The sequence below is a fragment of the Grus americana genome, chromosome 1 (assembly GCF_028858705.1).
Source record: "Grus americana isolate bGruAme1 chromosome 1, bGruAme1.mat, whole genome shotgun sequence".
In the NCBI taxonomy this organism is placed as follows: domain Eukaryota; kingdom Metazoa; phylum Chordata; class Aves; order Gruiformes; family Gruidae; genus Grus; species Grus americana.
This window is the reverse complement of record NC_072852.1, coordinates 200,385,684-200,409,962: the sequence shown is the minus strand read 5'-3', so window position 1 is coordinate 200,409,962 and position 24,279 is coordinate 200,385,684. Positions and strand designations below refer to the sequence as shown.

The 24,279-nt window shown below is 39.1% G+C and overlaps 2 protein-coding genes across 2 annotated transcripts in view; one reads left to right on the top strand and one right to left on the bottom strand.

The window, feature by feature from the left end:
• The window catches only part of RNF17 (ring finger protein 17), a 55,006-nt gene extending 50,241 nt beyond the window's left edge, over window positions 1-4,765 (top strand). Inside the window, exons 34-38 of the mRNA XM_054824959.1 lie at window positions 457-607; window positions 1,615-1,750; window positions 3,063-3,252; window positions 3,619-3,720; window positions 4,084-4,765. Coding sequence (XP_054680934.1) covers window positions 457-607; window positions 1,615-1,750; window positions 3,063-3,252; window positions 3,619-3,717 — 576 coding nt within the window. The 3' untranslated portion in view covers window positions 3,718-3,720; window positions 4,084-4,765. The remainder of the gene's footprint in view (window positions 1-456; window positions 608-1,614; window positions 1,751-3,062; window positions 3,253-3,618; window positions 3,721-4,083) is intronic.
• Window positions 4,766-6,267: 1,502 nt separating this feature from the next.
• CENPJ (centromere protein J) lies at window positions 6,268-24,279 on the bottom strand. Its single transcript, XM_054824971.1, is given in 17 exon segments — window positions 6,268-6,593; window positions 6,902-7,022; window positions 7,122-7,206; window positions 7,302-7,442; window positions 7,553-7,651; window positions 8,348-8,445; window positions 9,437-9,536; window positions 10,134-10,373; window positions 11,352-11,517; window positions 12,348-12,480; window positions 15,740-17,363; window positions 17,665-17,770; window positions 19,327-19,468; window positions 20,582-20,878; window positions 21,683-21,806; window positions 23,861-24,249; window positions 24,252-24,279. Coding segments are annotated over 17 exon segments (4,086 nt in total). The 3' UTR covers window positions 6,268-6,400.

Genomic DNA, 24,279 nt, shown 5'->3' with positions numbered 1-24,279 from the left:
TGACCCATTTATAAATGAGGTGGATGGAATGTCTTTGCATAGCAAACAAAACCATTTCAAAAGTTCTTCTTTCATTAACTTTAAAATTAATCTTTTGTTTGATATTATGAAGTGAGATTATTTACCAAGTACCAGGAGGGAGGAATCTTAATAAGTCGCAGCTGTGAAATCTTATATGGGTATGTTCTCTAGTATATGCGTTCCTCTCATTATTACTTTGTAACATTGAAGTGTGGTGTTAATAAATCATGACCGTCTTCTGCTTTTGGGAAAATAATGTGTAAATATGAAAGTATTCATAAATTGAGGAAAGAAGAAAGGACAGCAAGGATGTGCTGAACCTTTTGAAGATGGGAACAAGTAATCCTCTAATAATCCTTGATCATCACTGATGGAATTTTGAATGTTCTAAGTCATCTGCAAAAATTGTAATATGAGAGCCTTTTCTTTGAGTAGGTATATATTTGCCTTGATCCTTCTAAGAACCTTATGCAGCAGTCTACCACAAAAGGAGATGCCAGCTCTGACTTGGAGAGCCTCGATGAAGCCCTGAAATGGTGCAATAAAAGTGTGGAGACTTTTCCTCTTCTAACACACTTCCAAACAGGTATATTGATGTGTTTATTTTCCCAGTTGTTTCATGTAGATGTACAAAAAGCTTGAAATTCCTTTTGAAGAACAGGAATAATTATATTTCTGTGTATCTCTAAATAAAACTTTTGGAGAGTAAGGAGTAACACTACACTATAATCATATGATACGCTATAATCATATGATACGCTATAATCATATGATACGCTATAATCATATGTTTTTACTTTTCATGAAGTTGAGATTTCTGTGTCATACTGCTCTGCTGGAAAATGATGGAAAGAACTCAAGAGTTCTGATGCCTGCTAAAGTTGATGAACTGAGTTTAGATTGCATATGGCAAAAATAAAACTTTTTCCCATAAGGTGACTGTCACTGAAGCTGTAACTGTGAAAATCTTGCTATTAAATATTCAAAAGATACAAGTTACATACAGAAAATTATATTACCAAGAGTTCAAAATTGTGTGAACCCTGAAGAACATAATTTTAATTCTGGATTTCTCTGTTTAGGCAAAAGAGGGGCTATAATTCTCTTGTCCGCAGCTGTTGGGCCTAAAATAACATAAAGTATGTGGGTCTAGAACTTTGTGAAGAAACCAGTTATTGCCAGTGCTTGGTTCTACCAACTAGTAAAATACTGGTTGAGATTTGAGGCAGCATCTGCCTTGTGTCCTCCAGACTATTGTCTGTTCTCTTACAGATCGATCTGTTTACTAACTGAAATGTGCAAATGAATCGAAGTTGAAAAGTTTAAATGGTAAACAGCTTGGATCACTATCTTTACAATGCAATTTTCTGTTAATTGCTGTGTGAGGTAGAGAAACTTGACTTAAAATGCATATTAATGATTGTGAATTGGAGGATGCACAGAACAAAATAGTAGCATGAATTAACAAAAGAAAAAACTTAATCTCGATCACAAAGTAAAATGGATTTTCAAGTTCAGTTAGTTTGAACTGCGCTGTGAGTATATTTTGGGGTGTTTAATGGTGCTGTTTGTTTTTTGTTTTTTCTTTTACAGGAACGCCTTGCCTTGTAGAATACCAGGATGGTGTATGGTATAGAGCAAAGCTCCTCTCCATTGCAGAATTTGACCCTGTTAAGGTCCTGGTTCAGTTTGTTGACTATGGTAGTTTTTCAGTTGTGCCAACAAGCAGGTAAATACATAAGAAAAAAAAATGCATGTAAAATGTCTATGTGTGTATGTATGTATGTACTTGTAAAACATGTACTTACAAATGTGTTTTTACATTTGATATTATTTATTTTTATATAACTACAGATATATTGTTTATAATCATTTAGCATTAGATTTCAGTTGGAGAGAAAGTAGGTTGGCTGGTTAAATAATTTCTGTCTGCAGGGTATGGGGTTGTGCACCTGCTTCTCTTTTTCAGGTTGTTCTGAGAAGCCCATTGTTATAATATCAGATTTCTCCAACATCTTGAGGTTACTTAACCTGTGAAGTAGGCTCAGGTTTATAATCTGCTTCTGCACCCAAGAAGCTTACACAAAATAGGGACTGAGCCCTGCAGGTGTACAAACAAATCCTCTGATCCTGTGCGACTGCAATCTGCACAGAAGACAGCTGGGGAATAAGATTAAGGGAGTATCTGAGGGGGACGCTGCCCACTCTGCTTGTGTGGAAAATGGAAGTTGAAATCCCTGTTCCGCCTGGTGCTGAGGTGCTCCAGGAACTGCTCCTGTGCTGACACACAGATGTATGTCTCAAGCACCCCAGGCTTTTAGCATCTCCTAAGTTTGTCTGAATCTTCTCTCTTGAAGCACTTTCGCTTTATAGGTACACTGCTTAATCACATTGACTTGCTCTTGAGCTCATTGGGGAATCTACAGGTCTTGCTGAAGATGAGGCAAAATGGGGATTTGAACAGATGTCCTGCTTCACGGACTATTAGGGTTGTAGGAGAGAGCGTGTGTTTTATTTCAAGGTTGCACTTCCTGCTCTGCTTCCCCATTCCCTTGCTTCTGGGATAGAAAGCTAGAAGAATGGGGAGATGATCGTATAAAACTAAGGTATCTATTTCCAGTAGTGTGTCTAGAGCACATCCAGGTGTGAAGCACTTCGGACCAAACACAAAGGTCTGTGTCATTTTCAGATGTACCAGATGTGAAGCCTGCATTGTGCTGACTTGCACTTGCATTCCTCTGCTCAAATCAGTATTGGGCACTCGATTCTCCTCCCCAGGCATTTTACTGGGTCCCCAGTGTGCCTGTATGATCCCGACCTGCCTCTCCATCGGCACTGTGCTGAAGCCTTCAGAGGGCCCGGCCCTCCCCGATGAATTGTTGGGTCTGACACCAGCATGTTACTGTAGAGCAGGGACTCTGAACCCAGGTTGCACGTTGCAAATCTGCTGCGTGACCCATGAAGCTCTCCTTATGTCCACACTGACAGTTTAGCTTGACAGGTAGATTGTTGCAGACAAACGTTTTTCATTTTTGTTTTAGATTGCGTCACATACCTTACCATCTGCTGAAGTATCCTGTTCAGGCAGTGCGAGCTCTGTTGGCTGGATTTAAACCTGCTTTATATGACAAAAATGTGAAAAGAATTCCTTATTCCCCAGAATGGAGCGTGGAAGCATTGTGGGCTATGATGGAGTGCGTTGAAGGAAAACAGCTTTCTGCTTCCATACTTGTGAGGAACACTTTCCTTTTTTCTCCTAGTTCTTGCTCAGCCTAAAATTCTTAATAGCACTCTGAGTAATTTCTGAGTATTTGTTTTACTGTGAACCATTCTGAACCATTCTGAACCATTTACCATGAAGGAATGCTGATGAAGAGAGAAAATCATGTGGCATTCTTCTTTATCCTGCAAAAAAAAAAGTTTCTGAGCATTCCTGTTAGTTTAAAACCAGTTTCCTTTACTTAAAAAGAGAAATATTCTTCGTATAATCACAGTTCCATTTAGGCAGTGAGTATAGCCAGTAAAATAACTTTTACTGTTAGTTAGCTTGAGATTTAATCTGTTACTGTCAAAGCTCTGTCAACTTCTGGTTTTCAGGCTCTTTCACCAGAGGTCACCATTTCTTTGTATGAAGATGATAAAAATCTAGTTCATATGAAACTCATAGAAATGGGACTTGCAGATTTGGATGAGTGACATGTAAGTACAGTGAATATGAACTAGAAATTCATACCATTGTGAAGGTATGATTTCAGAAGTTTTAAGCAAAGTCTGAACTGTCAGTAATGTTGACAACTAGAATTTATTTAAAAAAAAAATCCCTTCTGCCCACACTTCCACTCTTTTAATAAAATTAAAAGCTGTTAAAAAATTGAATTTCTTTACGTGCATGTTACCGAAGCCCACAGTATAGCTTTAAGAACTAGCAGGTACTGAAACAAAGAGCCCTAAGGCAATATAACAGAAAGAGCTTTTGCTGCTAGTAACTCAAGAAGGTAACTTGATGTGTGGCAGCGTACTCTGCCCAAACAACCAAAAGTAATTGTTTTTCTTCATTTTCAGCATTTGAATGTCCTGTGCCAGTGGTTCTCAGACAGATCCATGATAACATATGGATGTCCATGCATCTAAAAGTCAAACAAGGAATATTTTAAATTAAAAGCTTTACAGTATGTGTTGTCTGTAGCAAATACTGGAGGCTTGGATTTTCAAATTTCTTGGCCAACTCTGTTAAGTAGTTGTTTTCCTTCCCATTTAATAAGCACTCTTCTAATCGATGTTTATAGATAATGTTCAGAACACTGTTTAATCTTGAAATAGTGAAACTATATATTGACAAGTCCATCTCTGCACCTTAGAGCCTTAGCTATTGTTCTGTGATACCATTTTCATAAGAGTAGGTGGAATGAATGTATAGTAGTAAATAAATGGGTAAGAAGCTGATGCTGGGCACACTTGTTCTAGTATCTTGTTAGAAGACTTGAAGGGAAGATGATCGTTTTATTAGTGTGATGTAACTCGTTTATGTTTCAGGCATATTTGGTGACAGACTTCTCCAGTACCAGAGTCTGGAATCGGGAGCGAACAGTTGGGGGTGGGGGAGTGCTACTGTCTTTGTTCTGGAACTTGTTTGCATTGCTGCTGTGTGTTCTGGTTTCAGTCATGATGAGATGGATTGTTTGGGTGTCCTTGCACCTCCTTCCTACTCCTGGAGCTGCAGTGTTCATTTGAAAGTGTTGGAATAAACAGGACCTTGCTCAGCATGCATCTGAAAGCTTGTTTTCCTTCACTGCTAGTATGTAAGGTTTCTTTGGATGTCTCCATTGTACTAGCATAGTATATTCTTTACATTTAAAGCTCAGGCCCTTTCAGTCTACCCCTGGAGAATTTAGTCTAGATTATCAAGGAAAAAACATACACAATGAAGACTCCACAACTTCTCTGGGCATCCAGTTCCAGTACTCAGTCACCTTCACAGTAAAAAAGTGTTTCTTGGTGGTCAGAGGGAGCCTCCTGTGTTTCAGTTTGTTCCCATGTTTGCACATGTACTCACATACCCCTTATGTATGTCTCTTCCTTCAAGATCACGTGAAAGCAAGTGTACAATCTTACCTCAGCTGTGTTGCTGAGGTGTGATGCAAGGGTAGCTCACCTGTCTATACTAGCAGCAGAAGGATCTTTTCACAGTTTTAGTATGTGCTCTGGTACTAGTCAAACACATGCTATATGCTGTTCCAGATATCCTATAGAGCTGTCATGTGCCATCTTCAAAACACATTTACTTCCTTATTTTCATTAAAAAAAAAAAAAACAAACAAACCCCTTGCTTATCAATCGTAATGAGAAGGACTTAGCCCTGAATAACATAAGGGCTGTTTAAGATTGTCAGGACCTGCTATCCACCCCACCAAGCAACTTCCAGTTGTGAGCGAGCATAGTTCCCACCACTGGAAGTTGATTTACCCCTTGAGTAAACAAGGGCATAGGCCCAGTAACTACAGAGCTTGCTTTCACTGAGGAGAAAGAGGTGGGGAGAGGGCGGCAAGGGGAAGAAAGCGAGTAACTTCTACTGTGCAAGAGAATGACACACACTTTTCAGCATCCACTAGAGCAGAGAGTTAGAACAGACACTCTAGCTGTACTACTTTGCTTGTCGATACTGCAGAATTTTAAAAAAACTTCTAAAGTCAGCTTAAAAATGCCTCTTAGGTGGAAGAATTGGATGACCTGACCTTTGTTGATTTCTGGTATTTCCTCCAACATTTCTAAGTAGTTTAGAGCATTAACCGGCCCCACATCCTCACCTGTCCTAGCCTTAGGACGATAGAAGAGCAGTTTACAGAACAGACTGGGGTCTGCTAATGCTGTTGCCTCCGAACTGTGAGATGAAGAAGAAATAAGATAGGGAAGAAGAATAGCCTAAGGCTAACTGAAAAGGAATACTACCATTTGTTTACTCTTAAGCAATAAGTAAAGTGATAGCCAGACTGTTAAATCTGGCCACCCGCTGTATTTCACAGCAGGGTTCCTACAGCACAACTTTGTACCTTGGATTGAAGAATCTTTTTTCTTAGATGTCTAAAAAAAAGGTAATTTACAGCTGTTTGTTTGAATTTTCACTGACAGCTGAGGATTTTAAAAAACCCACCCTTTAAACAACACGAGACAGAACACTCAATCGATAAACTGCTGCTTAAAAGTAGAAATGGGGAAAAAATAGAAAAAGCTCTGATGTATTAACACCCACTGAAAAATAAATTTATTTTAGAAAAATTATAAACAACATATACACAACAAGCTTAAAGGGGTTTCTCTTGTTTACAGGAATGTACATTATTTTTTGCTGATGTGCTAACAATTCCAACAGTTTTGATGCTACCTACAACTTAGTATCCATGATAATGTTACCATCCTTGTCCTTTACTCTTACTCTCCCTGAGACATACTTTGTTTCCTGCTGTCCATTCATGTACACAGTCTTGACAGTACCATCCGGATACTCCCGTCTCTTGAACTGTGATGTGTGTAGTTCTCTCTGGCCATTATTGAACTCTATAGTTTTGCTTCCATCTCTGCATTAAATAAATGGATATAGAAATTTAAAAAAAAACCACAACAAACCACACCATTGTAGGGACTATACATAGGCTTAATTTCAGAACAAACATTAAACATGCAAGCCTGAATGAAGGAAGAACTTTAAAACAATACAGTATTTGTGAAAAGCCTGTTTTGTTAAATATCAAAATTTCAACCAGTAAATACATGGTCACAGTACAATATATGCAAATATAAACTTCTAGAAATAGATGTTGGGTTGTGAGCCCTAACTGCTCCTTTCCCATCAACAGGCCAGGGAACCAGAAAAGGTACAGCTTACCGCTGAGTACGAACGATAGTACCGTCCGGAAAGATACTTTCTTCTTGCCCATCCGTAAATAAATTTTTAATAGTTTGATCAGGGAAGGTAATTTCTTTCTTGCCATCAGGATAATGCTTCTCTGAAACATATTTTGAGACAATATGCTTATTATGTAAATGCAGGTATATAAATATGGGCAGCAATTTTGAGGGTTGGTTGGGTTGGATGATTTCTTTACCTATTTGTCCATTTGAAAATTGCAAGATTTCTAAGCCATCAGAGTATGTAGTATGTGTAGTCTTAGCATCAGCATAGTAATAAATCTGCAGAAAACAGTTCAGAGTGAACAAAACTAGTGAGAAATTTTATGTGTGTACACGTAAGTATTTAAAGAAAAGTGCAGATGTAGGATACATACCACTGTTTGATCAGGCATAACCTGCTTCACATCCCCATTGAAGAAGGTTATAGTTACGGTCTTCCCATCAGAACCCACTTTTTTCCATGTCCCATTGGGGAAAAATATGAGGTGACAACCATTTTTCAAAACCTTTTCAACCTAATGAATAAATTACAGAGAGGTCAGTATTGAGCCATTGCGCTCACATACTCATTCCTCTTTCACAACAGCTGTCTTGTGGAATTTTGAGTGCCGAGCTCTCGTTTTACCTTTCCATCAGGATATGCAGTTTCTCTCTGTATCTCTTCACTGTCTGTATATGCAGGTCCAGACGGCAGTGACACATGAGCTTCGTTAGGAGAGGTGTCCTGAAATGGCAACAATAATCAAGGCATCATCTCAGATCAATCTTTGTCTTTATAGATAGGTTTCTTTTCCTAGGCTGACAGGTATTTTAGGAAACAAGGAGCATCAGGGGAGGAAGACAGTATAGGAAGGTATAAACACGATCTGGGTTTTATGCAACTCCTAGTATAATTCAAGTGGTAAAACAGACTGAGGCTTGGCAACAATTGGTTGATCAGCTGTAGTCTGGCCTCAAGCAGAATTCAGTGGTGTGTTGTAACATGGTGCTCGACTGCCTTAAGTCATCCGTATCAAGGTATGAAGCAATTGATGAAGTTTCATAAAGCCTGAATGCTACCTACAGCGATTAATGCAAGAATTAATTCAACTATGTACAAGATTCTTGCATGGTTGCCCTACATGGAGCATATAAACATCCACCTTTTTCCCCTCCCTCAAAAGGTAAAACATTTTTCAAAATTCAAGGGAGCAGGAGATGATTGTTTTATTTTCCTCAGCCAAAGAACGATGCAACTACTGGACACAGGTAAAACATTCTGCATTGACTACTACATACCCATTTTCTGGTATGACAATAAAAGAACATCGCAGTTGAGTCAACAGCTTCACCAGTCATCCTTATTTAAGTACAAGTAACTATTGTTTTATTTTGGGTTTTCCCTTCCCCCTTAAAAATCAAATCGAGATATAGAACTTACTACCATAAAAGTCCTAGAAGAATCTTCTAGTGCCGTCATTGTCTCAGAGTTGCTTCTGTCACTAGGAGGTGCTGCTGCAGGTGTTCTAGCAAGCTTTCCTACTCAGATAGGTGCAATAGTTAATATGGACAGTGAAACTGACGTACAGTTTAAGTGTCATATATGAGGTCAAGTTGTACAGGACACCTACGTTTCTTAAGTGCAGTAGAAACTAAAAGCAGTACATTTATGAAAAGAATCAGCATAAGCCAGCTCCCTCAGATATGTCATTGCTTCATGTGTCAGCAAGAAGCTACAACTGAAGAATCACTGCAACTGGCATAATACTTGCACTTTCTCTCCTATTTCATCTCTGTAGATTTACAAAGGATTTCCACCTCCCCCCCCCAGGATCTAGACAACATTATTAGTTGTGCCTTGCAAGGAATAAAGGAAGACTACTATAACCTTTTAACAGGAACTGATGGGCAGACTTCCCATGTCTCTCCTAGCACACCAGAAAGATTACCACAATAAAACCAGCAAGGGCTTCAGTTCTGAACGTACTCCTCTAACAGATAACACAATGGGTGTTTGAGCTGTCAGGTGTCAAAAAGTACCCTCCAGTTACTTTCTGTATGTGATTATTCATTAGGAAGGGGCAGAGCTGCCAACAGCATTTGCTCCTGACTGTGAACAAGGAACACCTGCTACAGCATTGCCCATACGATTACAGATCCTGATAATAGAAGGTTCTGAAGAGACACAGCAATTCTGATGCTATCAACACAGTCATCTAATCAATCCGCAGCTTGGAGAACATTGACGATGAATGCTATTTTTGGATTGATGAATGCCATTTTGGATTACAGAACATAGCTTCCGGTATGCCCTGAACCACCAGACTTGACCAGAAGACCAGAATGGTCTCATCACGGCTTCCTCCAGAACCTCACCCGAGGAGGTATTTATCCATATACTCAAGTCCATTACCACTATTCTCTACCTACTTTTGAGGTGGTGATGCACTCTTTTCAATAAAAGCAAAAATCCACATTAATTTTCTTTTAAAGAGTTAACAGAATTGTCTGATTAGACAAACACTTATACCTTTTGCCTGTGAATAACTTTTGCCATTGATCTTGCTGCACTTCTGTACTGGAAGAAGCGGAGATGCAGTTTGACTTTTTGGGTCTCTATTTGGTAGACACTAAAAGAAAGGAAGTTATTTGTGGTTGACGTGACATTTATTCCTAACCATACAGCGGCAACAAAATTTATACACCATGTAACATGAAATTTACTGGAAGCTTTCTTCACAAACTATTTAGTCAGCAGAAGGGCTTGTGTGATGTAGCCCAAGCTGTACTTTGGAATTCTTCATCTCTCTGCTGCCTCACTGCCAACAGCTGTGGAATGTTCATGTGGTGCAAGCAATCCAGAAAAATAGTTAGAGTTTCAAAACTAAATATAACTGCTTTAGACAGTGGAGAACTGCCTGGTTTGCCTGGGTGATCCTTAAGGTGCAGAGGTTCACAGGTTAGATCCCATCTGTGATTCTTCTCTTACAATTCCTTCATTTTGAATTTCTAAGATGAGTTCCTCAACAGAACAGATGCTGCATGTTGTAAACATTCACATTTGGGGAGAATCTGACATTCACAAAATTCTGTGGCTGTCACCACTACAGGAGTTTCAAGATTGGTAAATTAAACATCTAGGTTGTAGCAATTGGATTCCAAGTTCATGATCCAAAACTCAGAGTATTCACACAGATTAATTTAAAACACCAGGATTAATAACTTACAGATTCTGCTCTTTTTAGAGGCATCCCAGAATTTTCTATTTTCCTCTTGTTTCCAGCAGCTTCTACTTTCTTCCAGGCTTCTAGACGAAACCTCTCCATAATTTTGACTTCCTCTCTCAGCTCCATATTCTCATTTACTAAAGCTTCTAATTGATCTTTCAGGCGTCGATGAGTGGTTGACCATTTTGCCTCTTTTCGTTTTAAATCTTCCTGTAACTCTGCAATCTGCTGTTTTAAAGCCTTAGAAAAATGCATCTTTATAAATTAAAAAGCTTTCATTTTTTAATAAATTAAAAGATGTTAATGTTCTAATAGAAATACAAGAAGAAAAGAAAAAAAGCACAAGAGTGGCAACAAATAAGTTCAGCTTAATGGGGCAGAGAGTGAAAGGTAGGAGAAGTTTTCTTCCCTGAAAGAGATATTATTTACTTTATCAACTTTATAAGCTCAGTTTCACTCACAGGAAGCATCCTTTACACTTCATAGATTGGCCAGTACAAATACATTTGAGACAAAAACATGAAATCTTTAAGGCTACCTGAGAGGACCCTTCAGAAATCTTGGTGCAGGAAAACAAGGACGACACAATCACATAAACCACACGTGAATCTGCCTAGCCAGTTTAGCAAGTGTTACTTCAATCTGTTGAAGTTATGTAAGGAAAACGCGTAAGGAAGGAAGAGTGAAATCCATGTCTGGTGTTTAACACAACTTGTCTGTACACCTCCTGTACCATACAGCCTGGCAACGAAGGAACAAACAGATCTTGTTTCTTACATCTCTGATACCTAAAGACCTACAAGTAATAACAAAATGTAACCCTGAAAATTGTGGAAGGAAGACTACTACATTTACTGCATGACAGTTATAGACAGAATAAAACTGAAGTACAGTTCTAGTTTGCACTTTGATCCACTACCATGAATAAAAACTTGCAACTTAATATTACCTACAGTAATTTTGTATCATTCTGCCATAGTCATGGGCAGTTTTTAGTATGGAAACATGACAAAAGGATTTGGTCATCAAGGGGTTTGCCTTAAAACCATCAAACATTGTGAAGACTGTATTTCCTTCCTCAATTACACCATGTCTACTAGCAGTTCCCATCTTGAAATTACTTGCAACCTTTCAGTTAAGTTAGAATTTGGCTCTCGACTGCCTGTAAATGAATTTAAGTGTTCTTGTGTGTACTAGAAGAATAAAATATTTTTATACCTGAATTTCATCACGTTCTTTTTTATCTGGAATTGCTCTAGCTTCTGTGGTATACTTTTCAAAAACTTTACGCTCCTTTTGCAGTTTTTTCATTTCTTTTTTTTTATATTCTTCTATTTCAGCCAGTTCTTGTGCTTTCTGCTGTTGAAAGTCTGCAATTTCTTTCCTATAATTATGAAACAAAGTTGTTGTTTTAGCCCAAAAGTACTTCAAATCTGGATTTTAAGGCAGAAAATTAATTTTGTGGTCATTGATTCCAATCCGGCATCTGTTACCCTCAGGAAGACTTACCTATAAATGGTATTATTTATTTAAGAAGTAAGAATTGTCACATAGCTAGTGTTTGAAGTCCAACAATTTCTATTTTTACATCTTCCAGTCACAAAAGTTACCCTGAATTTAACAAAGCTTTGGCTTAAATCTTCCAACATTCTTCAAAGCAGAACACCACCAATCCCCCAAAAGTACTGGGGAAAAGAATCTGCTAGCAGCAGAAGGTCACAAATAAAACAGTAGCCAACAACATGATGCCGTTTCCAAACAAAACAGAAGTGACTGTGGTAGGAATGGGTGTGCCACGTTTAAGTCACCAGAGATAATTATTCTGCTCTATATGTCGCTTGTAAGTCCCCCAGTTCAAATGCAAATATTCTCCAATCCAACAGAAGAGCATCAGTCATGTCAGCATGAAGATCAGTTTTGCAAGACCAGTTGAAGACTGTGTTATCACTCAGAACAAAAGTATATACATTCTCCCAAGTATAGCCTTTAAGGGTATCATATTAAACTAGCAGGGGCTCTTAGTATTGTAATTTGTGTGTGAGTAATAATTACAATTTAACATACACATAGAGCAACAACCAGTTTCTTGACCTGTGTCTCCACTGTAACTGAAACACACCAATTATTTACCCGTGCTGTTGGTAAATGGACAATATGATAATCTGGAACATATGATCTAAGTGAATGCACCAAAATGTTTCAGTTAAAAATTACCTAATATTTGCCAAGGCATGCTCTCTTTCTTCACGGAGCTTAGTTAGAGTTGTGTTTTCAGCTCTGAATCGCTCTATTTCAGTTTCCAATTCAGCGAGTCTCTCTTTCAGTACCTGGGATGGAACAGTGGTTCCTGTCAAAGAACAGCCAGATGCGAGTTATCTAAGTGGCATCCATTGAAGTAAACAATTACCACACACAAGTTTAAAAAAACCCAATCAAGTGATACTATTTTAAAGCTAGTAGTAGTATTGCAAAAAAAAATCTACTATTCAACACAGAAATGGCATTTTAAAGCACTCTGCACGATTTGCTCAAGTATCTCAACTATTGAGTATATCTATCATCTTTGTAGAACTAAATATATATTAGGAATTGGAATGTGAAGGGCTTCACATAGAGCTAGAGAAATTAAATGAAGGTGTAAGGACCAAGCATCAAAGAGGGAAGTTTATGGTTGAAGCTTTTCCAGGTTTTATTCACAACAAAGTCTGTTCACACCCATCACTGATGTGAAATCTACTGCAGAGGCCGATAATAAGGGTCATGGGATTTTTTGCCATCCCAGGTTCCTGTTCAGTCACTACTTAACACTCCCAGGGTTTTAATAATCTGCTTCTGAATACACAAGGGAAGAGCCTGCTGATGTCAGTGTAGGTAGTTGCCTCATTCATCCATATATGTTCTGAGATTCAGGGGAAAAAAAACCCACCCTACCCCTCTTCCTGCAAACAACATTTAGCAGGCATCTTTAGACAACCCTACAAATCAATTCTCCACAAAACAATAAGCAGAAGTAGGACCTCTCATATGAACTTCTCATAAAAACCTAAACAAAATCCTGAACGTTCATTGGAGCAAAGTTTGAAACCAAGATTTCACCGCCTTACAGAGAAGGGATTTAAATGCTAGGCTATGCCGTCATGCTTTCACTGAACAACTGCATTTTTAATGATCTTGTCCAAGCAGCCAGGGACATCAAGGGCAACATGAAAAGCTTCTATAGGCACATCAGTGATAAAAGGAAGACCAGGGAAAATGTGGGCTCTCTCTGGAAGGAAACAGGAGGTGTGGTTACCCGGGGTATGGAGAAGGCTGAGGTACTCAACAACTCTTGTGCCTCAGCCTTCACCAGCAAGTGCTCGAACCACACTGCCCAAGCCTCAGAAGGCAAAGGCAGCGACTGGGAGAATGAAGAGCTGCCTGCTGTAGGAGATCAGGTTTGACTAAGAAACCTGAAGGTGCACAAGGGACCTGATGAGATGCATCCATGAGTCCTGAAGGAAGTGGCAGATGAAGTTGCTAGGCCACTCTTCATCATATTTGAGAAGTCATGGCAGTCTGGTGAAGTTCCCACTGACTAGAAAAGGGGAAACATAACTCCCATTTTTAAAAAGAGAAAAAAGGAAGACCCAGGGAACTACAGGCCAGTCAGTCTCACCTCTGTGCCTGGCAAGATCATAGAGCAGATCCTCCTGAAAACTATGCTCAGGCATATGGAAGATAAGGAGGTCATTGGTGACAGCCGACATGGCTTCACTAAGGGCAAATCACACCTGACAAAATTTGGTGGCTTCCTACAACAGGGTTACAGTGTTGGTAGACAAGGGAGGAGCAACTGACATCATCTACCTGGACTTGTGTAAAGTATTTGTCACTGTTCCACACGACATCCTTGTCTCTAAATGGGAGAGACATGGATTCGATGGATAGACCACTCAGTGGATAAGGAATTGGCTGGATGGTCGCAATTGAGGAGTTGTGGTCAACGGCTCAATGTCCAAGTGGAGATCAGTGACAAGTGGCATTCCTCAGGGGTGAGTATTGGGACTGGCACTGTTTAACATCTTTGTTGGCAACATGGACAATGGGATCGAGTGCACCCTCAGCAAGTTTGCTGATGACAAGAAGCTATGTGGTACCGTTGACACACTGGAGGGAAGGGATTTCATCCAGAGGGACCCTGAGAGGCTTGAGAGGTGGGCCTGTGTGAACCACATGAAGGTCAACAAGGCCAGGGCAATCCCAAGCACAACTCCAGGCTGGGCAGAGAATGGATTGAGAGCAGCCCTGAGGAGAAGGACTTGGGGGTGTTGGTTGATTAAAAGCTCAACATGAGCCAGCAATGTGCACTTGCAGCCCAGAAAGCCAACTGTATCCTGGGCTGCAAGAAAAACAGCATGGCCAGCAGGTCGAGGGAGGTGATTCTGCCCCTCTACTCCTGTCTTGTGAGACCCCACCTGGAGTACTGCGTCCAGCTCTGGGGGCCCCAGTACAAGAAAGACATGGAGCTGTTGGAGTGAGTCCAGAGGAGGGCCACAAAGATGATCAGAGGGCTGGAGCACCCCTCCTATGAAGACAGGCTGAGAGAGTTGGGGGTATCCAGCCTAAAGAAGAAAAGGCTCCAGGGAGACCTTAAAGCAGCCTTCCAGTACCTGAAGGGGGCCTACAGGAAAGTTGGAGAGGGACTGTTTACAAGGGTGTGCAGTGATAGGACAAGGGGTAACAGCTCTAAACTGAAAGAGAATAGATTTAGATCAGATATTAAAAAGCAATTCTTCACTACGATGGTGGCGAGGCACTGGAACAGGTTGCCCGGAGAAGCTGTGGATGCCCCCTCCCTGGAAGTGGTCAAGGCCAGGTCGGATGGGGCTTTGGGCAACTTGATCTAGTGCAGGGTGTCCCTGCCCGTGGCAGGGGGGTTGGAACTACATCATCTTTAAGGTCTCTTGCAACCCAAACCATTCTAGGATTCCATGATCTCGCATAAATGCAACAGCTTCAACAGGAGCTTTTAGAGGCGGTCCTTCCCCAGACTATAACCATATGGTCGAAATCAACTTGGGCAAAGCAGAAAAGTGAATCCATGTTTCCTATATTCCATGTGAATTCTCTAGATACTATACTACTGCCAGAAAATACAGGCGGGGCTGCCGCCTCCTTATATTTTATAGTGGGAACCAGCTAAGCTAACAGTGCACAGCATTACCTTACTGTGGTGTAAATGCACACTGTCACTAGAAAGGGAGGTGCCACTTCATTTTCGACATGCCTTTGACACTATCCTTAATTTGGAAACAGTGATCAAGCAGCTCCAGATCAAGTTAGTTCGATGACCTGGTCTGACAGAAAACTAGCCTCCAGGAAAAAAAAATAAAATAAAAACAAGTTTTCAGTGATCGTACTCATTCTGCAAGCTGCATAATTGTTAGATCTGACACCAGACATAGAACCAGGAGAGGAGAGGAAAGGCGAGAATAGGGCCATTCCCTGCAGCAGAAGTCTGTACTTATACCCTTTGGTGTAATGTCAGGTTGTAGCTTAAGCATTAGAAGGAAAGACTTGTAATATATGTCATCTTCAACATTTCCTACCAGTTGCTGTTCTCTCACCTCCTGGCTCCTGTTCCACATTTGATTTGATTTCCCGCTCTGACTGACAGCCTGCCTTCTGTTTTGGTTTCAGTGAAGGAAACAGTTTCATCACCAGGTTTGATACAGGAGGTCCATTTGAATCACTGTCCACTGCAGACTCTTTGGACATTCCATCTTCCCTTTTTAAGGCAACTTTTCTCTTTATTGCTTTATCTGGGACAGTTGTATCATTCTTACTGGAAAAGTCCATCTGTAAAGGTATTTTAGTGTATTCCTCAGGTAAAACAGTATTAACATAATGTTCTTCAAGGTCACTCCATGTTCTTTCATCATCAAACTCACATTTACTCCTACTTATACAAGACATGCTTCTCTGATGGTCTGAAGCTTTTCTAATTTTTTGCTTTGACTGTGCGCTGCAATCTTTGTCTGACAAGCCAAGGTCAGCATCTCCATTTTTGCTTTCTTTGCTGATGTCTGTAACAGAACCTCCATAATCAAAAAATTCTGGATCACTTTCTCTATGGCTCATAAAGGATGTCTTAGCATCTTCATTTTCATGCTTTAATGTGGTCTCAAATTCATTCTCAGAATCTGTAGTTGTATCACCACTGCCCTCACCCTTATCTTCCTTTACAATCCAGTGATTACTTTTTAAAGCAGGAGCTGCTGTCGTGGAAGAGGCTGAAAACATTACACTGTCCATTTTATTCAGTGGACCCTTCATTCTAAAAGTTGTTCCTGAATTTGAGACTGTATGCATAACTGCTCCATCATTCATATTTCCCTGTGTCATACAGTCTGTCTTTTTATTTTTCTTATTTATAAGTTTAACAGCGAGTGCCTTTACTTGCTGCTGTTTTGCCTTAATAGGAGTAGAAGACATTCTACGGCCTTTTAAAGTTTGCTGATCTTGATCTAAGATCCTTTGCACAAATGAGGAATTACTTGAGAATGATATTTCATCTGCAGCTTGTTCTAGAAACAAAAATTCATCTAATTCTAGATTCTCTTTTTCTTTTTCTTTTTCCCAGTTTTCCAGCTTATTCTGAAATGAAACTTCAAAAGACATTTCTGGATCTTTCACAGGGTGACGTATAGGACATTTAGAATTAGAAAAGGCACTGGCCAGCTCATGACACAACTGAGGCTTTTCTGTGCCAGGTAATTTGTTTCCAAATTTGCCAGTGTTAGACTTGGCAAATTCTACTACATTCTCTTTATTTTCTATTTTGTTGTTAATTTCTGATGCGAAAGTATCTCTCATCTGTCCATCATGATTTTTTCCAGGTTTCATTCTTGTTTCTAATGGCAAGATATTTTTTCCATTGTGATTCCTGAGTACCAGGGTCTTCTGAATAGGACAATGTTTTGCTTTATCAGAGTGGTTATATTTTTTACATGGTGCAAAAGGCTTCTCAGAAAACAGTTCTTTGCCAGAAGGCATAGTTTTCTTTTGTATTTGTGATCTGTCCACTTTAATAACATTTCTGTCATCTGAAGCTCTTTGCTGAAGTTTTGGGGTGTTTTCTCCAAGTTTTGTAATTTTAGATTTGGCATTAGTGAATCTTGTTAAGCCTTCTCCTCTTTTCAAGAAGGGTCGTTTGATCACTGGTTTTTGAATGGCTGATCCACTTGTCTCCTGAAAAGGGGTAAGGAAAAGTAAAGCACAAAGTGTTAAAAAGGCCCTTACATAGTTTGAAGGTTTCTTCAAATAAATCCCACATATCAATAGGAATTTATGTAGTACATTTCTACTGGATTTCTAAAGACATCTTAAACAAGTGAAATATTTGGGGCTTATTGTTTTATTTTGAAGAATGTGGATACTGCATTCAGTGTTAGCTTTTGATGCTAAATTTCCTTGTACGTTTTTAAAGCACCTATTGCATCTTGGCACAACATATAAAGAACAATGAAGTTTTTTAAAAAAAAATAACCACCTGTAACTTCTGGTTTTGCTCCAAACGCTGCTCTTCTAGTTGTATCTGTTCTTCCAGGAATTCTTCAAATGTCTGTTTCTTCTCCTGAATCGCAGCTTTAATAGGTCTAGTGTAATTTAAAAAAAAAATAAATCGTCTTACATTTCTATGTAAAATAACTGTGTTTAACATCAGTGCTATTCAAAGACATAACATGTAACTACAGAAAAGATGACACATTATGAGGTACTTTGGTGATTAAAGTTAATCTGAGAAATGCCTTATAACACTAATTCTTTATCTTTTGAGAAATGATTTATCAAATCCCTGCTATATACATTAATATACATATCTAAAAGATACTGTATGCAGGTTTTGCCATTTCTTCTTTCACTACTTTTCTCGGTGACCCTTTCTTCTGCCCAGACCACCAAACTTCACTTGTATTTTAGTCGTACTGCCAATTTCTACAGTACCACCTTCCCACTCAGTAATGCTACTGCAATCATGTTCCTTATCTCCCCTTTTGATAGTCCTTCTCCTTCACAGCCTTGTACCAGCTCTGGCTGGGATGGAGCGAGCTTTCTTCATAGCAGTCCATATGGTGCTATGTTTTGGATTTGTGACTACAACAGTGTTGATAACACACCAATGTTTTAGCTATTACTGAACACTGCTTGCACAGCATCAAAGCTTTCTTTGGTTTTTCATGCTGCTCTCACCTGTCCCCAGCAAGTAGGCTGGGGGTGGGCAAAAGGCTGAGAAGGGACACAGCTAGAACAGCTGACACGAATTGGCCAAAGGGACGTTCCATGTCATAAAACATCATGTTCAGCAGTAAAAACTGGGGGCTTGGTCTTCCAAAAGTAGCTGTTGCTCAGAGACCAAGTGGGCATTGGCCTGCTTCTGGGAGGTGGAAAGTGGCAGCCTTTGCATCACTTGGGGTTTTTCTGCTCTTTCTTTTCCTTATTAAACTGCTTTTATCTCAAACCGCAATTTTTCTCAAGTTTGCTCCTCTGATACCCTTTCCCATTCTGCTCTGGGGGCCAGAGTGAGCAAGAGACTGGGTGGGTGCTTAGTTGCTGGCTGGGGTCAACCCACCACAGCCTGGAACAAGTATTTCTTGCTTCTGTGATCACTTGGCAGACAAGGCAGAGCTTTTTTTTAAAAAAAAAAAAAGCCAACCACTACTTTTATTCTATCAACTCCAGAAACAAAGCTTTTACCATACATGAGAAGGCTTCTGCCACAAGCACTATTATTACTACTTAGACATATACAAATGTTTAAACAAATATAACTCCTGGTAATAAACTAAAAAAATCACAACCTTACACTCCACATTACTACTATCACCACGTAACAGTGGATAGGAGGTTGTAATAAATCAAATGGGGAACAGATAATTATAACCACTTATATACTAAGCCTATACTAAATGATCATTACCCCAGGTTGCACACACTTCTTCAGCCAATACACAACATCACACCTTTCACAGCACAAGCAATTTCAAGCCAGAGCCTCTCTTACTATAGGTCTCCACAGTACCTAGTAAAATGGAATCCTTGGTTGAAAAAGCTATACAAATTGAGAATATCAGACTTTTTCAATCAGGACTCAGAATTAAACCAAACTCAATTGTCAATTTGATAAAAAATGTATAATAATGTTCTGACTTACCTTTCCTCTGTATTAGTCCACAAATGTTTTCCTCCACTGGAATTTTCAGAGAGATCTGCACTTTCCATACATAATGGATCAATGTGATGATCTTCACTCTCTATTAATATTTCCATCTTTTGTTCTGGACACATGTTTTTTCCTATGAAATTAATAGAATTTTTTTTTCCTCCCCAACAACAAATTAGTTTTCAGCTCATATTTTAAGCAGCATTCAGGTCAGATTAAAACCAGAAGGGAGCTTCATGGTAATGTAGTCTGAATTCCTACATGAAATAGTCCTAAGATTTCCCCAAATTAATTTTTATTTGAATTTGAGCTTTCTTAAGGAGCATCCAATCATGTATTAATTTTTTTCCACAGGGCTTAAATAACGCATTCTGATTGTTCATCATCTTTGCTATTGTTAATTTATGGCTTAAAAATAAAATAACTGAACAAATTTGGATGTTTGCTGTACTGAAGAGGTCTCTTATCAAGCTTCTGTTTCCCATGTACATATGTATAAATTAAGATCAATTCATCCTTTCACATCCTGTTAAAGCAAGCCCTCTGATTAAAAGCTTTAAAGCTGGTATGGAGTATGATGAAATGCAATCTCAAACCTTTCCCTGAAACCTCTATGGGTTTTCAGCAACCTTATTAAATTGCTAGATTCAAACCAAACCCACTATTCCAGTCATAGCAGCATAGCAGTCATTGGTGGTGCCAATGATAAAACTGAGAAGAGAAGGAAAGATGAAGAACTCCACTGCATTGCTTCTGATGTACAATAATTTTTAGTCACATGGTGGAATCTCTTTGTCAAACAGTCTTGATTCCTAATTCCAGTTCAGTTACTAATCCTTACAATAGAGCTGGTCTGAAAACATTCTGTACCCCTGGACAGATTATTACTTTCCATTTGCCACATGAAAATGTTGGTACGGTTCAGCCCAAACAATTCAGCTATCCAATATCTGTCATTATTTGCTATTTTTGCAGTCTTTATCATATATAAGCTTTAGCAGCAATGATTATAATTTTTTCCTAAAACAGACAAGCATGTGATACAGACAGAAGAACCTGACATTTTCCTCATGGTGCTTTCAACAAAACTCACATGGACAGGAACTCTCTGAGGTCTGTAAGCTGTTAGTAAAACCAACCAACAAATCAAGTAAACCAACACTTATATAAAGAAAATTACGCTCAGTAACTTCAAGGGGAAAAAACCCCCACCACACACCAAGTTATCTTGCTACAAATGACTAACCAGTAATATATTTGTCTTCCTCATTTTTCAAACCATTCTGCATTTTCAGAGGCACACCCAGACCTTGTTTCTCACAGGCAGACACTCCTGGAAGACTGTTCTTCAAAGATGAGGTGCATTCTTTATTGTTTAACTTTGGTAAAAAATCACTGTCTTGTGTATGTGGAGAAACAATTGCAGCATAAGCTCTGTCTTCAAAGTGATTCTGATAGCCAGATGATGGCAATTGGTGTAAAGTTGTTAAGCCCACTGAATGCCCAGGTCTTAGCTTTTGACTTTCAGCCATTAGAGTAGAGCCTTGAAATTAAAAGAAAAAAAAAATGGCTGTGTCATTGTATTTGTATTACACCACCACTGTTCCACAGGAGAAAAGAAATGGCACTGAAAGGCAAGATTGATCACCCAGCCTCCATCCTAAAGTTACTGATCAATAATAAGTTATTAGACAATCTGGATTTCATTCTTCTAATACTAAGCCCTAAATTCATTTTCTCAGGTAGGGAGAGTGAAAGAAAGATATTCACTTAAGTCAGGTTGGACTGATACTGCCAACAAAATAAAATACCCCTGCTCATCTCTAAAAGCTTTTTCCAGCCCAGCACTGTCCCCCCTCCCTTTGCACAAAGCAAGCGAGACTGGGAAACTGATACAGGTTACAAGTGTTTGTTTTTCACTACAGATCAGCTTCCCAGTCCAGTTGAACAAATTTGTGTTGCGTGAACACAAACAAGGAGGGACCACTTCATTCGGATACAGTGACAGCTTAAAGGAAATCAAAAGTATTGTGAGGAACAGCTAATCAGAAAGGAAAGCAATTGTTTGTTTTACACTGTCTTTTAAATATAAAATATGTTCTTCGAAAAAAGAGCTCACATCATAGCACATATTGATCAAGCTGCAATTACAGTTGGCATTTTATAAAAATTCCTTCCACAGTAGCACTTGACTTTCAGGCATCAAAGTGGTGCAGCATTTATCTTTGACTAATGAAGTAATTTTAAGATGAAGAACACTGAATACACTTTCTGATTTTAACTGGAAAATGAGATTAAATTCTTCAGTTTACTCAAAGTACATCATATGCTTTCTCTCTCAACTTACCAAGAACTGCTGTCTGGCCAGATACCATGCTAAGTAGCTTCTGCTGCTCTTCCATTAGCCTTTGAAGTTGCTCCATCTGTTGTTTCTTTAGCTGTTCCTGTTTCTGTTGTTGCAATTCCTTCAGCTTTTCAAACAAAACCCCAAATGTATTAGAGGCTAGGTTTACTCAGAATGTACCACAGGATTACTGTCATCAAGACAACAGGTATTTCTTGTTTTAAAGATGTCCCATTAGCTAAGTGTAACATGAAGGAAATTAAGAATGAAATGCTATGCTAAACAATTTTTGGGGTTTTTTTTTCTATGTATGCACATGTGCATGCTATTTCCATTTTGCCGAATTAACAGTTCCACTAGTCTTTAGCTGACCAATCTGCAAACAATAGGAATCAGAACACTCGTTTCTACTGCATGGGAAAAACATTCAAATTCTGCTCTTCTAACATTAACTTCCACTATGCCGTGTTTTTATTAAAATGTTAAATACTTCATAATAATTAAAGCTTTAGAAAACGTGTGGGTGGTTGTGTTGGGTTATTTTCTCCAAGATCTCACTCACAGTGAACAGTACTGATACAAAGGACCAAGAGAGGGGAAAAAGAACAGAGAACATTAAGACTCATGAAGCTGCCTGGAAAAAAAAAAAAAGAAAAGAATTAAAATACTGATTAAATTTAGTAATCCAGTTTTCATTTTCTTGTGTAGCAGCAGTCCTTGGCCCTGCCTCAAGGGCCATATGAAGGCAAGGCATTCTGTACTACCAAACCACAGCAATGAGTGGTGGACCTCTGTGCCCATCTCTGTATCTTCAGCACATGCACGTGTGCTAGTTCCAGCTCCTCCAAAGGAAAGACAGGAGGCCTGATTAAATCCTTCCATAGATCAACAATTGAACCACAGCTGTCATCCAACAGGCAAGAAAAATTCCCCTTGAATTCTCCTTGTAGTCCCTTAAAATTCCAGTGAAAACAGAAGGCACTATGCAAGTAGAAGCTGTGAGCTAATGATCAAGATCCAAAGATCACCTAAGTCTCATCTCCAACCCCTTCACTTAATTTATTAAAGCAATTATACTTCTACCTGTTCTGATAATATCCTCAGAAAGCAAAACTGCAAAAAATCTCATACTCCCAAAACTACATTCACCACTACAAGCATCAGATTTATTTTTATATATTAGATTGTCAATAACTTTCTAAGACAGGAGACTTAACAATTCTTTTTAAGATACCATTAATATCAGCTAATATCTGTCATTTAGCCACTGTTCGATACTGCTGACAATACTGAAAAAGTGAATAAATATTTTCCTATCATGTAAAATAGTGGACAAGACTTTCATGGCACCAGTTGTGGAATTTTAGTCTAGAGACTCACACACACCCCACCTGAATGAACAGACATAGGGATTTGTGCTGAGGTAGCTGCCAGCAGAGTGGACAAGGAGGTGAGTTTGTTCTTAATCCTTAACAGCAAGAGCTATTAAAAGTGCCTCTGAAAAGTACACTTTCAGCTAACACAATTTATATCTAGTAATTGGGAAGAGCTACAAGAAAACGTACAGCCAGTTACAGTGGATTAACTGACACGCTTGCATTGGAATAAAACGGTAATATCACAGCATTGTAATTCCAGGCCCTTTTGTCCCAGTGTCTTGGACACTTCATCACTTTCAACAGTAACATCTCTCTTAATCTAAACAGAGCCAGGTATATGGGTGTACTGTGTACTCACCTACTGTGAGAACAGGAGGTGTTGCTATAGATACAAGAACATACAACTTCACCATGCTGTGAATATCTGCAGCAAAGTACTACCACTGTAACGACCAGCACCCCATTTCCACAGCTTCAAGTGAAGAAACAATGGAACACTAAAACCATGTGCACCTTTCCAGGTAAAAAGATTTTGAGAACAAGTACGCTGCCACTGAATGCAATTTCATTTTAAACTGGAAACTGTGCCAGCTGGAAACAACTGAAGTTAGACTCTTAATAATTGCACATCATGAGGACGCCAACTTTTATGCACACATAACCATGACTTAGGACTTGCTCTTTAAGCTTGCTGTGCTCTATACGTTGCAAAGAGTTAGCTGACTTCCAGGTATGACAAATCACATGCAGGAACAAAAAACCAATGTAATTGCTGTATGTCAAGGAATTCTAGAACTTTTACCTGTTCAAGCTTTTGTAAGAGTGGGTCACTGTGATCGGATTTATTCTGGCCATCCACTTCACCACAGACAAAGTCTGTTTTAGAGGCTTCTACGTTATATGCTGCTGCTGGAAAAGATGTTTCAGTGGTATATTGCTGAAGTGTACAAGAGCTGCCCGACTCTTCACACAAGGAGTCATCACTTACAGAACAGCTGTCTGAAAGACACACTTCAGCAGGGAAAGCTGTAATGTTTTCAGGTCCAGATAACAAGTTTTCTTTGTTGATTTTCAAACTGGTAAAACTAGGATCTAATAAGACTCCAGCACGGGAACTGTCTGACATCCAATGCATGATGAAGTTTTGTTCACTACTCGGATCTTCAACAGTTGGCATCTTGTGTATTGTATCCAATTTATTTGCTGATGTAGCATTAACAT